Source organism: Elephas maximus, chromosome 12 (assembly GCF_024166365.1).
Source record: "Elephas maximus indicus isolate mEleMax1 chromosome 12, mEleMax1 primary haplotype, whole genome shotgun sequence".
In the NCBI taxonomy this organism is placed as follows: domain Eukaryota; kingdom Metazoa; phylum Chordata; class Mammalia; order Proboscidea; family Elephantidae; genus Elephas; species Elephas maximus.
In genome coordinates, this window is record NC_064830.1 from 83,293,161 (window position 1) to 83,310,275 (window position 17,115).

Below are 17,115 nucleotides of genomic sequence, written 5' to 3' on the forward strand. Positions count from 1 at the left end.
TAACTTATGGAATGGGTGAAAATATTTGGAAACCATATATCAGATAACAATTTAGTATCCAGAATATATAAAGAACTCTTAAAACCCAAAGACAAAAAGACAAACAACCCACTTAAAAAATGGGAAAAGGACTGGAACAGATATTTCTTCAAAGAGAAAATACAAATGCCCAATAAGCGCATGAAGAGATGCTCAACCTCATTTGTCATTAAGCAAACACAAATAAAAACCACAAGGAGATACCACTGCACACCCACTAGGATGGTTATGAGCAGAAAAAACAAGTGTTGGTGAGAAACTGGAACCCTCGTGGATTGCTGGTGGGAATGAAACAGTGCAACAGCTGTGGAAAACAGTTTGGCAGTTCCTCAAAAAGTTAAACATAGAATTCCCATATGAGCCCACAACTCCGCTTCTAGGTGTATGTATACCCAAAAGACTTGAAAGCAGGGACTCAAACAGATAGTTGTACACCAATGTTCACTGCGGCATTATTCACAATAGCCAAAAGGTGGAAACAACTGCAGTGTTCATCAACAGATAAACAACATGTGTATATTTTTGGAGTACTGTTCAGCCATAAAGAGGTAAGATCTAACACATGCCACCACATGGATAAGCCTTGAAAACACTATGCTAAGTGAAAAGGCCAGAAACAAATGGACAGATATGTATGATCCCACTTACATGAAATATCTAGAATAGGCAACTCCATCCAAAGATTAGTGATCACCAAAGGTGGGGAAACGGAAAAGAGAGGTTAAAAAAAAGAAAGAAAGAAAAGAAAATATTACTGAATTGTACATGTGAAAAATGCTGAAAGGGCAGATATTTTATTATATACCACAGGGGGAAAATTTTTTTTTTTTAATTTAAGAAAAGAAATCTAGGACTCCCAGGGTCTTCTTACTTTTATGCTTTTACTCATAATTTTTCTTTTTTTGGCTTTTTGTTTTGTTTTATTTTGTTTTCCCCTATAATCAGAAATTAAATGCTTAGTTAATTTTTATCTTTTCTGTTCTGATAAAAAAAAAAAATAGCTTCGTAAAAATATTTAAAGCTCTGCACTTACCTCTCAGCACTACTTTGGCTGCCTTCCAGGGGGCTTAATATGTTTTTTGTTGTTTTTTTAATTTTCTTATTATCTAAAATAGCTCTTAAATTATATTTATTTATTCTTAGAACTATCTTAAATTTTTATTTTCATTTTCTTACATTTATGTATTTGTTTATTTCACTTTGTGGTATGTCTACCCTCTAAATTTACACCTTTAAAACATTTATTCAGATTTTCCTTTATGATTAGTTTCGGCTTGGTTCACTACAACTAATAACTGCACCTGTCTGTGCTGTAATATTAGTATCCGTTACGTTCTCCATATCTTCAATTTTAGTCTAAATAATCTTTAACAGGCTAATGACAGCGAGTTAAAAAAAAAAGAACTCCCATCAAGACTATTATAATCTCTCACTTTTTTGTTTTTTGCATTATGTATTCTTCCTTCTGCTATTCAGTTTACAAATTTCTTCATTATTATTATAACCATTACCAACATACAATATCTTATTAATCTCAAATCACGTTAAATTAGATATTAAATAGAAATAAATACAATTATACTTTTTATAATTTCTATTGTCTTCACCTCTACTTTCCTTTTTAAAAAAAAGTTTTTTTCCTAATTACAAAAGTGATGCATGCTCACCGCAGAATTTGGCAATACACAAAAGTATTTTTAAATAATCAAAATCACCTGTAATTCCAAAACCTGAATTATCTATTACTAATATTGTGACATATTTCTACATAATATTTTCTATTTAGCTACATAAATATATTTGAACAAAAATGTGATCAGACTGTACCTTTTTATTTGATACTGTATCGATTACATCTTCCTGTACCCTTGAAAATTACTCCTAAAGCATGATATCTTACGCTATGTAAAACACTTAGTATGCAGAGAAGCCATAACTATTCCCCCATCTGTGGACAATTAGACTGTTGCCAGTTTCTCACTATTAATAAAAACTGTGTGACAGATATTCTAGGCATAAATCCTTACATGCATCTCTGACCATTCTTTTAGGATTGTTTCCTAAAACGTAGAGGTTTCAGACATTTTTAGCGCGCCTGATTCGTGCTATCACATGGCTTGCCATAAAAGCTGTATCAATTCATGTTGCCAGGAGCACTGTATGAGAGAGCCCTTTTCCCTACAGTCCCACCAGCAGTAAGAACTGTTTCAAAAAGCCAATAAATGTTGACAAAAGGATGACGTCAGAAAACCGGCACTGGGTAATCACCTCTCTAACTGACTCAGGCAAGAACCATCCAATGAACACTAAAACTAGAGGGTGAAAGTTTGAGAAAAGATATTTACATATTCTCCGAGTATCTAGATACAATATACCTGTTAATTACAAGGAGAAAATAGTAACCTTACAGTGGTAAAGCCAAGCAGACACCACCCTGAGTATCAGGCTTAAAAAAAAAAAAAAGATTATAGTATTGCATCAGTTTTAATTTCCTGCCCCATAGGGTTTCCAAGGAGCAGCTAGTGGCTTCGAACTGCCAACCTCTTGGTTAGAACCCAAGCTCCTAACCACTGTGCTACCAGGGCTCCAAAAAAAAAAAAAAAAGATTACAATATTGCATCAATTTTAATTTCCTGGTTTAAGACAACGTCTTTATTTTTAGGATATACACAGTGAATTACTGAGGCATCAAGGGTCATTATGTTTGCAATTTATCCCAAATGGTTCAGAAAAAAATTATACACACACATACGAGAGAGAGAGAGAAACACAATGATAAGGCAGACAGAAAAAGGCTGACCTTCTGGAGAATCTGGGTAAAGGCTATACAAGAATCCTTTGTACTATTTTTGCAACTTTTCTCTCAGTCTGAAATTATTTCAAAGTAAAAAGTTTACAAAATGTATAAAATATTTTCAAGAATTACTTGTTTTCATCTTCGCCTATTTATCAGCAAACTGTGCCTTCCTTTTGTTTAAAACTCACTGACCTCTCTGCCCAGGATTGTCATTCGCTTATTTCATCAACATTTATTAAGGTCCTACCATATGCCTGGTACCAAGGAGGCTGATCAAAGATGAATGAAAGATCACCCAAGGCTTCCTCAGTCTAGCGGGGGAGACAGACATATAAAAAATACTGGGAGCTATGTGGTAGATGGCATAATAATATTAGTACGCACAGAAGGTTTGAGTCAGAAAATGAAGCACTCAAGTCCGTTAAGTCATGGAAAATTCCAGGGCAAAAGATGAGAGTAAAAAGAGTTCCTTGCAACACTCAATACATGGAAGGTCAGCTCAATTGGACTGGACCAAAAGCAAAGCAGTTTCCGGGATAAAATGAATGCTTCAAAGGTTAGCGGAGCAAGGGCGGGGGTTTGGGAACATGGTTTGCGGGGACTTCTAAGTCAATTGGCAAAATAATTCTATTATGAAAACATTCTGCATCCCACTTTGAAATGTGGCGTCTGGGGTCTTAAATGCTAACAAGTGGCCATCTAAGATGCATCAATTGGTCTCAACCCACCTGGAACAAAGGAGAATGAAGAACACCAAGGTCACACAACAACTAAGAGCCCAAGAGACAGAAAGGGCCACATGAACCAGAGACTTACATCATCCTGAGACCAGAAGAACTAGTTGGTGCCCGGCCACAATCGATGACTGCCCTGACAGGGAGCACAACAGAGAACCCCTGAGGGAGCAGGAGATCAGTGGGATGCAGACCCCAAATTCTCATAAAAAGACCAGACTTAATGGTCTGACTGTGACTAGAGGAATCCCGGCAGTCATGGTCCCCAAACCTTCTGTTGGCACAGGACAGGAACCATCCCCGAAGACAACTCATCAGATATGAAAGGGATTGGACAGTGGGTGGGAGAGAGATGCTGATGAAGAGTGAGCTAATTATATCAGGTGGACACTTGAGACTGTGTTGGCATCTCCTGTCTGGAGGGGGGATGGGAGGATAGAGAGAGTTGGAAGCTGGCAAAATTGTCACGAAAGGAGAGACTGGTAGGGCTGACTCATTAGGGGGAGAGCAAGTGGGAGTATGGAGTAAGATGTATATAAACTTATATGTGACAGACTGACTTGATTTGTAAACATTCACTTGAAGCTCAATAAAAGTTAATTAAAAAAAAAAAAAGAGTTCCTTGGGTTCACATGGGTAGGAAGGGAACTTCAGAAAGACAAATCAATGTGGAAAAAGCTCACAGGTGTGAAAAAACATGCATTATTGCTTTCAATCCTCATAACATCCAGGGGGTAGTATTACTACTCCTCTCTTGGTAGTACCTGAGCTCTTAAATCCATAATGGACTTGATGAGGGGGTGAAATTAGAGCAAGCTGGAGGCTGCTCTACTCTAGGTAAGGAAGAATTACAGTCTAATATGAGAATACCAGGGCAAATGGAGAGAAAGGGATGGATCTGAGGAATATTTAGAAAGTAACATGAATAATAAGGGCTAGAGAAATGTAAAAGGTAAGGAAAAGAGAGAAGTGTAGTTGATTCTCTTGTACCTGTCTTGGGATACTAGATGGATGGTGACACCGTTAACTGAGATAAAGAATATAAGAACCAGTAAGAAGAAAAAATATAATAAAATTAGGTTTTAAACAAAATTTGAGGTATCTGTGGGCCATCCAGGTGGAGATATGCAGTTTACGGACTCCCAAATCTGAAGGCAGGATATATGTCTGCACAGAAATACCTGTGATACATGAATGGCAGTTAAAACCAAGAGAGTTGATTAGACAATCTAGGGAGATGTCAAGATCAAGATAAAGGGTAAGAATAGAACACTCTGAAATTTCAATCCTTAAGGGGTGGGCAGAAAAAATGTACCAGCAAAAACACTGAGAAGGGAGGGTGGAGTGGGTCTCTGAGTGGTGCTAAGGTGGTATCGGCCCAGCCTAGGAGCAGCAGCTGCATCCTCCCTGCTCCAAAACGTCTCCATTCTGTTCAAGTGCCCAATGCACCTCCCCAGTGATCCTGGATCCTCAGCAAATGACTGTCTCCTACTTTGCTGAGGTCAAGTCCTCTGCGTCCAAACTACCTAACAGGCTGTGTGACCAGTTCTTTGAGAATTCTGAAAAAGTCAAAGAGCATGGATCAAGCCTGAGCGAAGAGCAGGATGGTGGTACCCTTATTCCACAGAAGAGCACAGGAGGAACCCATCTAAGAAAGAAATGTTCAGTGTACTATACCTGCAGGATTTCTAAGTTGAGATTTCAGTAGACAGTTGGAAATCAGGGAATAGAACCAGGAGAAATGTGAGGATTAGAGGGGGAATTTGGTTTTAAAAATCACAGTTGTAGAAAATACTGATAAGGCTAGGTAGAACAGCAGTTCTCAAACTTGAGCGTGTGTCAGAATCAGAGGGCTTGTTAAAAACAGATTGCTTGAAAATTCTATGGAAGAATCCTGTTCAAAAATGGGAGAATGCAGGACAGAATTTCAAATTCTCAGGGACTCCAGACTTCCTTGAGCCATGAAGGTTAGATGAACCCCTGAAACTACTACCCTAAGATAATCTTTAAACTTTAAACCAAAAATATCCCCCTAAGTCTTCTTAAAGCCAAACAATAGTTTAGCTTAACTAGTAAAAAATGTCTGCCCTGAGCATTATGCTCTTTTAAGAGCTATCTATATGAGATCACACCGATAACGGCAATTCAAAAGATTAGATAGGAACCTCAGGGAGCAGCGAGTTTATGTAAATGGGGGAAGAACAACTCAGAAAAGGAGAATGAGAATGGTTGCATGACTAAAAGATATAATCAATGTCACTGAACTGTACATGTAGAATACGCTGAATTGGTATGTTTTGTTGTGTATATTCTCAACAACAACAAAATAAATAAAACTTTAAAAAAAAAAAAGATTGCTGAGCCCTACCCTCCAGAGTTTCAGACTGAGTAGGTCTGGGGTGGGGTCCATGAATTTGCGTTTTTTTCCCAGGTGATACTGATACCTTGATAAGTAAGAGCAAGAATATAGGAGATACACCTTGACGGCCACCAAGGATTCCCCAGGAACAAAGTCACAGTTACTTGGCAACTCTCAAAAACAGAAACAGCTCCATACTCTTTCAAGCACAGTGAAGAGACAAGCTAAGTTCCAAATCACAGCCCAAGCTACAGCAAAGGGCACAGCACTGACCAGAGTTTTACTCTACTCTGCTGCCTAACAATGATGTGTTACATCCGTATTTCTTAAAAGCAAGAATCAAGGAAACATTCCATGGCAAAGATTTCAGAATTCAGAAATTAAACATCTGAGCTGGTAGCAGGATGCAAAGAAGCTATGGCAAAGTATATCCTCCCTAATGCTGTCATAAGATACCAAAGAGGTCATCCACGGGAAGGACAGTCCTGAGCCTCAGGAAGGGGCTGCTCCAACTCCACACAGGCAAGGTTAGAAATAAAGGAAACATCTTTGCCTAACACAGTTAAGAACTGACTTCTTCGAGGGAAACATGCTGCCGAAAAATATACACCATCATCTAGACATCCAATGGGGCAGATCGTCGTTAAACCTGCAAACCCAGGTGGTATTATGGAAACAGGTGATCATTTACCTCTTTGACTGAGAATTCCCTCAGGCCTAAATATTTCTGGAGTCTCAAAGGCAAAAATGCAGTCACTTTCATGGACCGTTTCCAGGTCGTCCGTGTCACAAAAGGAACGATGGAATCCATCATAGTACATTTCTGTTAACACAATCTAAAAGCAGGAAAATATCAATAGTTGGATAACTGGAAAGTCAATAAGAATTTATTTCCCGATACTACTATGAACTTCCCCAGGCCATCAGCATGTGCTGTGATCTGAGGGGGCTTTGAAACAGCTCACACAGCCCCCATCATTTGTCTTTAACGAGAGAATTTTGGAAGCAAATAACCTCCGGCTTTAGAACGCTATGGCAGTACACCCAGAGATTCTGTAAGTTTTGGTCTACAAGACACCCAGGAGATTATAAAGTCTAACCCACTCGTTTTATAGGGGGAGAAACTAAAGAGAGGATGGGTGACTTACCTAAGTTTATACAACTGTTCAGTCTCAGAAGGGGCACTGGGCCCACATCTGATTCCCAAATACTTTCTCCCACATCACTAAATTTTCTTCTTTTCAAGTTAAAAAACGTCAAAAAACCAAGGATATTTGTATTGGAAAAATTGGATCAACTCAAGTGTCCAACAACAGGAACTAGAGTTAAGTACATTATAGTCATACTGGAAATACAGAACTACTTAAAAGAATGAGCTAGATATATTTGCAGTAAATAAAAAGCAAAGTACAGAACAATATGCATAAAATGATTCCATTTTTATAAAATAATATAGCATATGCACAGGAAAAATTATGAATGCATATATAACAAAGTATTAACAGTTAATAAACTTTAGTACTAAGATACTAGTGTAAGATACTGTCACTTTCCAAGTTATATTTTTGAAATGGCTGAGTATGTACTCTACAATGAAAAAGAAATAAAAGAAAGGGGAAGAAACAATGGAGACATTTAGAGATTTCATTACATGCTCAACAGTACTGTATAGTCAAAAAAGCATCAGGTAGGACATAAAAAGGTTCCAGTCCCCGCCTGCCACCAATCAGCCCTATGACCTTCAACAAGGAAGGCACATGGTTTCTCTGGGCCTTCTTCAGATGAGGGGGTTAGACTGGTTCTCCTACTAACACTAACACTGTATCAGACCATGATATAAAAGAGGCTGATGGCATACTCCACAAATAGTCCAGGAAAAATATTCCTGATGTATTTTTCTTTTTAATGATATTAACAACCATGTTGTTTTGCTGCTGGGAAACACGCAAGTTTAATTCAATTTCTCCAGCAAGCTGAGGTCAAAAGCAAAGCCGTAATTATTTACCAATTTAAACCACATGCTAAAAGAGCCAAATAGTGCTGGAAGCTTTCAAGATGCAACCATATTTGCCTTTGGACACACAGCTAAGCTTCTCTCATTCTTTCTGTCCTTCCCCTCATCCCGAAGGGGAAAAAAAAAAGAATCAATGAATATGAACATTTTTTTCCATGTGCCAGTACTTGCCCTATGAAAATATGAGATACTTGCAATATTACGGCAACACTGCTGGTTGGTTGTACTTGTTTTTCTATGGCAACTTTCCAAATGAGGCCACACAAGGCCAAAGTACAAAACACCTTTCTCAAATTCAAGTGATTACAGAGCACCTTCCAGAAGCTATCTAGGGAAGAGCTATTCAGCCACTGAATCACCCTTCCTTAGTAAACCTTAAAATGGGAATATTTTTACAAATAAAATCATCGCAGTAAATTGAGTAAAAACCATATGCAAAAATATATCACGCCACAAACAGGTCAAAAATATTTTGGTTGATATAAGTATGGCTATTTATGAACGGGAGTTCTGGGTGGTGCAAACTGTTAAGCGTTCAACTACGAGCCAAAAGGCTGGTGGCTTGAACCCACCCAGAGGTGCCTTAGAAGACTGGCCTGGCAATCTGCTTCCCAAAGGTCATAGTCTTGAAAATCCTATAGAGCAGTTCTACTCTGCAAACATGGGGTTGCCAAGGGTCAGAATTGACTCAATGCAACTAACAACAACTTATGAAAGATTTACCAAAAAACAAAAACTTTCCTTTCTCTTAGTAAACAAGATAAGAGACTCTGGCCTGGCTTTCATCAGAAAACAAAACACACTGACCATCTACTACGTAAAGAACATTGTTCTACCAAGAAGATTCCATTCTTATCACCATAACGGATAGGGGTTTTCTAAAGCCACAGTCAAGTTTTCTAACCCTCTTTGACCTTCAAATACCACAGAGATGCTCTTTCTACTGCCCACATAAACATCCATAAGAATGATCTAAGAGGTGTTAACTACAGGTAGTCCCCGACTTATGATGTATTCAAGTTATGACAAATCACACTGACAACTGTCTTTTTTTTTTACATACATCTTGTCGTTGGTAACATATACTACACACAATGTTGTAGTGCGTAATTTGCAGATGTTATCATTCTCAGATGTTCCCTCGCAGATGTTCAATGTTATGATTCACTGTTCAAAACACTGCCATATAGCAGGCAATAATGAAAACTAAAAAAGAAAAAAAGAAGTATTTGACTTACGTCAGAACTGACTTACGACGGGGTCATCGGAACGGAACCGCGTCGTATGTCGGGGACTACCTGTAATTGTACTTTATAAGCAAAGCTACAAAGAAGTCTTGGCGTAATGTCACAGCTTTTCCTTTAAAAAAAAAAAAAAACATATATATATACATACACACACATATGTATATATATGTGTGTGTGTATCATGCACACATACACATAAACACAACTAAATGAAGCATGAAAAGTTTTTATGTACATTTTTCTCTTTGGGGGCTTTTTTCTTTTTTTCCTCAACAGTAGAAGCAATTGGTTTTAAATTTATATCTAACCACATCTGGCAGAGAACTGTTAAAAAATTCCCGGAGAATAGCAAGCAATACTTCTGTGGTTCACGTGTGATCAGTCTTAGCAGACTTAGTACCTGATCAGTGGGGATCTTTGTTTCCGTAGATACTGCTTCCCTAAGTCTGGCGACAGTCCCAGACAGAGGCACAGCCACGCCAATCCTCATGCAGTGAGAGCATTTCCCTTGATACACTACAGTGACATAGAGAGGCCTAGACAGATCAAAGTCAGATCTTCCCGTTAGTCACTTATTTCAGCTGAAATACAGAAGAAGCAAAACAAGCCTGATCTGGAAACAACCTAAAGCTGAACCGAACCCACACCTTCATTTGGAAGCCAAATAGAGCCGAGTAAAACTATCAAACAATAATTGAGAGATCTTTGGAAAAGGGGTCTTCATAGAACAAAAATATAACATATCAATACTTGGTTCTGTGCTTTGCATTTTTTTTTTTTTTTTTGCGGATTTTTGATGTATCTATTTTACCACAATAAAAACATTTTTTTTTTTTTTTGATGGAAGCAACCAAGGAGCCCATCAACAGACGAATGGATAAATAAATCATGGTATATATATTCACACAATGGAATATTACACATCAATAAAGAACAATGACAAATCTGTGAAACATTTCATAACATGGAGGAATCTGGAAGGCATTATGCTGAGTGAAATTACTCAGTTGCAAAATGACAAATATTATATGAGACCACTATTATAAGAACTCGAGAAATAGTTTAAACAGAGAAGAAAATATTCTTTGATGGTTACAAGAGTGGGGAGAGATGGAGGGAGAGGGGTATTTACTAATTAGATAGCAGACAAGAACTATTTTAGGTGAAGGGAAAGACAACACACAATACAGGAGAGGTCAGCACAACTGGACTTAACCAAAAGCAAAGAAGTTTCCTGAATAAACTGAATGTTTAGCAGCGTAGCAGGGGCAGGGGTTTAGAGACCATGGTTTCAGGGGACATCCAGGTCAACTGGCATAATGAAGTCTATTAAGAAAACATTCTGCATCCTACTTTGGAAAGTGGTGTCTGGGGTCTTAAACGCTAGCAGGCGGCCATCTAAGATGCATCATTTGGTCTCAACCCACCTAGAGCAAAGGAGAATGAAGAACACCAAGGATACAAGGTAATTATGAGCCCAAGAGACAGAAAGGGCCACATAAACCAGAGACTCCATCAGCCCAAGACCAGAAGAACTAGATGGTGCCTGGCTACAACTGATGACTTTCCTGACAGGGAACACAACAGAGAACCCCTGAGGGGGCAGGAAAGCAGTGGGATGCAGACCCCAAATTCTCGTAAAAAGGCCAGACTTAATGGTCTGACTGAGACTAGAAAGACCCCAGAGGTCATGCTCTCCAGACCTTCTGTTAGCCCAAGAAAGGAATCATTCACAAAGCCAACTCTTCAGACAGGGATTGGACTGGACTATGCGACAGAAAATGATACTGCTAAGGAGTGAGCTGCTTGGATCAAGCAGACACATGAGACTATGTGGGCAGCTCCTGTCTGGACGGGAGATGAGAGGGCAGATGGGGTCAGAAGCTGGCAGAGTGGACATGAAAACAGAAGGTGAAGAGAAGGAGTGTGCTGTCTCATTAGGCGGAGAGCAACTAGGAGTATATAGCAAAGTGTATATATTAGCATGAGAGACTGACTTGATTTGTAAACTTTCCCTTAATGCACGATAAAAATTGAAAAAAAAAATTTTTTTCCTTTTTCTTAAAGTGCAATGTAAGGTTTCTGGGGACTCTAGAAGGCAGTCAAGAGCTTTCTCCTCTCCTATCCTGCCCATGGATAACAAGCCAAAGCCGGCTACTGCACTTTCTTGCTTGCCTCAAGCACCTGCTTACTCTGCAAACTCATTTACCAAGAAGTTTTAACAATGTCTGTATTCAAGTTATCATTAATCCCATTCCCCATTCCCTGTCTAAATCAGTACAAAGCCCTGACAGAAATCTACAGAGGAAAACGAACACTACAGGAATACACAGTCTTTATTTTACTAAAGCTGTTCTTACCTTGTGTGGGGTAGAGGAATTGGCAGAGAGATGCAGAGAAAAGGGTCAAAAGTGTTGCTCTGTTTCTGACAATGAGGACATGTCAAAGAAGATCTTTAAAAACAAAAATTTAAGACACTGAGATTAAAGTCACCTACAACTATGTCAAGCAGACAGATTAAGAGGGGAAATTTGTTTGCTCATACCTGTACTGGGCTTGAAAAAGTTCTTGTACAAAGGTGCTGCAGACAGGAAAGGATGGTCCCTCAGGCATTATATCAGTCTCTGATGGTGGCTGAAAAAAAGAACGTATTATTTCACAGACGAAAAGTGCCCATTCTTGATTTAAGACGAGCCTGAAAAAGTCACCAATGTCCTTTATTTCCTCCACAAGACCTCTATCAAGTCCTGGTGCTTCAGTGAAAGCCATCTGCTAAAGGAACTGGAATGTAGCCGACGAATGGGAGTCACGCAGACTCATCTCCACAAGGCTCTCCCACAGACTGAGTTTACCCCTGGGTCTCTACTTCTATTCAGGCGGTGGGACAGTTCTCCTTCCCCAGGATGCTCCACTCCCTCCTGCTCTCAAAGTCCTTCCTCCAACCACGTCGACAACACCGGTTCCTCCCAGGCCTAAGTTCTCTAGCACCTCTACTGCTATACTGCTCATTTGGGTGCCTAATCACACTCTATTTCATGTTGTATTTAATCTTTTCATGTCCCTCCATGTAACAACTATTTACTAAGCATCTGCTACCACATGCAGAGAGCGCTGTGCCAGACATTAAGGATACAAAAATAAATGAAACACAGTGCCTGACCTTGAGTATGTCTCAATTTGGTGGGAAAGTCAGCCATAGCACAGCAGAACGAATACCATATCACTGTATACAAAGTATTTGGGCACAAAAAGACCTTGAATTGGAGTAATTTAACAACTTTTTTTTTTTTAACAACTTACCAAAACCAGAAATTTCAAATTTGAAGTACAGAGCAAAATTATCAAAAACTTTTTTTTAAGCTGTGTGAGGGAAGCAACTCTTCATTCTTAATTGTTTCTATTGTCAAAATCATTTACCCACCATATTAAAGCCACATGCATAAAAGTTGGGAATGAGTTGTCATATTTCTCAGGAAGAATCTTCTGGTAGTTCAGTTCCTATCCTCAAATCTAATCCAGATAACAAGGACATCCATACATTTACCTTTCACTGTGTATTCATTCAAACAATCTACATGATGATGTGAGTAAAATCTCTGTTTTAAGAAGTTTTGTGAGATGGAGTTACTTAATTTTACTCTACAGCTAGTCATGCATGCACACGTCTCCTTTCTTATTAGACTGGAAGCTCCTTGGGGAGAGGGCCTCTGTATCTTACACTGTCAGCACGGTAGTTGTTGTTGCAGTTGTCAGTTGCTGTCAAGTCAATTCCAGCTCATGGTGACCTCACGTGTGCAGAGTAGAACTGCTCCATATCGTTTTCAAGGCCATGACCTTTAAGAAGCAGTTTGCCAGGCCTCTCTTCTAGGGTGCTTCTGGGTGGGTTCGAACTGCCAACCTTTCACTAGTAGCTGAGTGCTTAACCATTTGCATGATATATCGCAGTAGTAAACAAGGTAAAATATTCTTTAAGTAGCCATTAGATTTTATACTCAGTCAAAGCTCGATTTCATCACGTTAATTTAACTAAATATAAGCTGCAACAACTCCTTGCTGGAGGTTTGAGAGAAGACGCTACACTCCCCTGGCTCCGTTCACTGAACAGCCACCGAGCGCCTGCCTGCTGCTCCCGACTTCCCCAGCTAAGCGCACGCCCTCACCTTCAGAGGAGGCTGGCCACTCTGCTTCACAGAATGATTGAGGTCTTCATGAACTCGGTCCAAAAGCCACAGCAGAAACTCCTGGGCATCATGCTGGGAATTGCCCCGGTACTGCAGTGCATTCTTTGACACAATACTCTATGCAGGTAAATAAATCAAGATAAACACTTGTGAGTTCCTAGCTTTAAAGATAAACTGCCTGTTCATCATCCCAAAAAAGGAATGGAAGGTCTCAAGGGTGTTAGAGATCAATGTAAAAGCAAATGCTCAATCTAAACACCTCGGCCCCAAAGTTAAACAGAGAATTGCCCTGTGACCCGGCCATTCCACTCCTGAGTATACACCCAAGAGGTCTGAATGCAGGGACCCAAACAGATGCATGTACGTTGATGTTCACTGCAGCTTTATTCACAACAGCCAAAAGACGGTGGAAGCAATTCAAGTGTCCATAAACACACGAGTAAACCAAAAAACCAAACCCGTCACGACTGAGTTGATTCCAACTCAAAGCAACCCTATAGGACAGAATAGAACTGCCCCACAGGGTTTCTAAGGAGTAGCTGGGGGATTTGAACTGCCCACCTTTTGGATAGCAGCCACCACGGCTCCTAAACACATGAACAAATGTGGTATATTCATACAATGGAATATTATTCAGCCATAAAGAGAACTGAAGTTCTGATAAAGAGAAATGAAGTTCTGATACATGCCACCACATGGAAGAATCTTGAAAACATTATGCTGAATCAAACAAGCCAGATATAAAAGGACAAATAGTGTATAATTCCACTTATATGAGGCATCTAGAACAGGATAAGCCATTGAGATAAAAGTTTATTAGTGGCTACCACGGGCTGGAGGAAGAAAGAAATGGTAATTACTGCTGACAGGGCACTGAGTTTCTGTTTGGGGTGACGCAGAACTTTTGGAAATGGACCGTGGTGATGGTAGCACAACACGGAGAATGAATTAATGTCACTGAATTGTACACTTAAAAATGGTTAAAGTAACATTTTTTTATACATATTTTACCACAATAAAACTTTCAACAAACCCACCCCCCAAAACATATACAAAAAGCTTAAAATGCACCTAATTCAGCAATTCTACTTTTAGGAGTATATTTAAAGGAAATTATCAGAACAGTGTGCCAAGATTTTTAAGAAGACAGTCATCAGGGTTTATAAAAATTAGGGAACAAATGGTAATGACTTGAAAATCTTAAAAATGGGAATTGGTTAAATAAATTATGGTACAACTACATAGCAGAATCAGCTACATTAAGTGGAGGAAAAAGGTTACAAATCAGTAGTACACAGTGTGACTGTATTCTTATAAAAAATTGTATGTGGAGACATATACACAAAGAAAAAGTTTTAAAATGACATACTAAAATAGTAACAGTGTTACCTCTGGGTGATAGAATTAGAAATGTTTTTTCTTTTTATTTTATCTTCTAAATTTTCTCTACTGAACATATATTACTTACATAATAAAGTGGTTAAAATAGCTTTGTTTCCAAGTTTACCATAAGGTTTACTTAAAATGACTTTGTTAAAATGCTGAATTTTTATGTAAGATACAGTATAGCTCCAAGAATTCATTCAGTGAAGATTTAATAATTGCCTAATGTATGAACAGCCTTGTGAGGGAGACAGAGAAAAAATCAATGCTTCAAATATAGCATGATGGGGGGATGGATGGTGAGAGCCAGTTTTAAAGGGGAGGCTAGCCTTAATTTGGAGTCAGAGGTTTCAATATGAACTCATTTAATACAGATAAATATGGACAGAGAAATAACTAGAGATATGTATATACACATGGAGCCCTGGTGGTGCAGTGGTTGAGAGTTCGGCTGCTAATCAAAAAGTCCCCAGTTCGAATCCACCAGCTGCTCCTTGGAATCCCTATGGGGCAGTTCTACTCTGTCCTATATGGTCGCTATGAGTCGGAATCGACTTGATGACAATGGGTTTGTGGGTTTTTTTGGGTTTTTTTTTGGTATATATACATTTATATTTCCTAGCTCTGGCTGCTAAGAGGGCACAGAAGCAGTGACACCCCAGTAACAATGGCACATCTAGCACCCAGATCTTGTTTTCTAATGCCATTCTTCAATAAAAGGAAATAGGGCTCTTTGGAGAAATGACTGATTCCAGGGCTGGGACATGAAATATACAAGATGAATATAGAGCATCTTGTAGCACCAGGAGGCAAGAAAGTGTTCAAAAAAGCGAAAGGGTGGAACATGTCAACAGGACACAGGAAGCAACCTGAAAGAGCTCACAGTGGGCAAATATGGAACAACGTGAACAAGAAAATAAACAATGTAGTACTGGATTATAACTGAAAGTAGAAAATAAATATGCATTTATACAGATACAAATAAATGAATGGATGCATGGATGAACAGGTGGACGGATGGACGAACGGATGGACAAATAGATAGACAGACTGACAGATAAGCAAGCCATCACACTGGCAGGTGCACAAGAAAGCAAGCAAGCAAGCAAATGAGCAGGGGAGAAGAGACAAATCTCCCTTACAGAAAAATTCCAAGTAATTGATGCCGATATTCCCCGCTCCAGGAGATGGAGCTTACCCCCCGCTCACATCCCACTGTTGCAAGCTCACTGACTTGCTTCCAAAGACTAAAGTGTGGAAAGTAATATTATAGTGGAAAAACATGGCTAACACTTCCTCGGCCAGATGATTAAGGCTAAACATCATCAGTGGTGAGACACATTGATACACATTGATAGCAGGTACCTTTGGTATGATGTGAGGAGAATGGTGTTTTACCTCTGTGGTCTTCCTCCCAAAAACTCATCATCTTGGCTAGCCATGAGAAAAACATCAGACAATACCCAAATTGAGAGACGTTCTACACAACACCTGATGAGTGCCTCTCAAAACTGTCAAGGTCATCGAGGACAAGAAAAGTCTGAGAAACTGTCACAGAACAGAGCAGACTAAGAAGACATGACAACTAAATGCAACATGGCATTATGGATGGAATCCTGGAACAGGAAAAGGACATGGGGGAAAACTGGTGAAATCTAAATAAAGTGCTGATATTAGTTAATAGCAATGTACTAATGTTAGTTTCTTAATTGTAACAAGTGTACATACCGTATTGATGTAAGACGTTAACAGGGAAAACTGGGAGGGGGTGTGTCTTAGTTACCTAGTGCTGCTATAACAGAAATATCACAAGTGGGTGCCTTTAACAAACAAATTTATTTTCTCACAGTTTAGGAGGCTAGAAGTATGAATTCACGGTACTAAATCTGGGGGAAAGCTTTCTCTCTCTGTCAGCTCTGGGAGAAGGTCCCTGTCTCTTTGAGCTTCTGCTCCTAGGCAGTCTTCACATGGCTTGGCATCTCTCTTTCCCCATCTCTGCTTCCTGTTTACTTGTTTAATCTCTTTTATATCTCAAAAAAGACTGACTCGAGACACACCCTACACTAATCCTGCCTCATTAACATAACAAAGACAACCTATTCCCAAATGGGATTATTGCCACAGAGGTTAGGACTGATAACGCAGAGGTTATGGATTTTCAATCCATAGCAGGGAGTATACAGAAACTCCATGTACTCTCCATGCAACCTTTCTGTAAATCTAAAACTATTCTAGAATAGAAAAGGTTATTTAAATATAAATACGGCAGTTGTACATGTTGGGTGCCATGTTGGCAGAATGGAGAGTAACTAAGGAATAGGATGGTAGTGGTAAGTAATAGTCAAGGAGCCCTCCCATGAG

The 17,115-nt window shown here is 39.2% G+C and overlaps 1 protein-coding gene across 3 annotated transcripts in view; it reads right to left on the reverse strand.

The window, feature by feature from the left end:
* USP31 (ubiquitin specific peptidase 31) overlaps window positions 1-17,115 on the reverse strand; it is a 100,908-nt gene that overhangs the window by 44,283 nt on the left and 39,510 nt on the right. For all 3 annotated transcript variants that reach the window (XR_007519557.1, XM_049903037.1, XM_049903036.1), the window contains exons 2-6: window positions 13,351-13,488; window positions 11,736-11,824; window positions 11,551-11,643; window positions 9,591-9,726; window positions 6,621-6,765 (exon numbers count right to left, since the gene is read on the reverse strand). Coding sequence is in view for 2 of the 3 variants with exons in the window: in XM_049903037.1 (XP_049758994.1) it covers window positions 6,621-6,765; window positions 9,591-9,726; window positions 11,551-11,643; window positions 11,736-11,824; window positions 13,351-13,488 (601 nt within the window). In the remaining variant the exon portion in view is untranslated. The remainder of the gene's footprint in view (window positions 1-6,620; window positions 6,766-9,590; window positions 9,727-11,550; window positions 11,644-11,735; window positions 11,825-13,350; window positions 13,489-17,115) is intronic.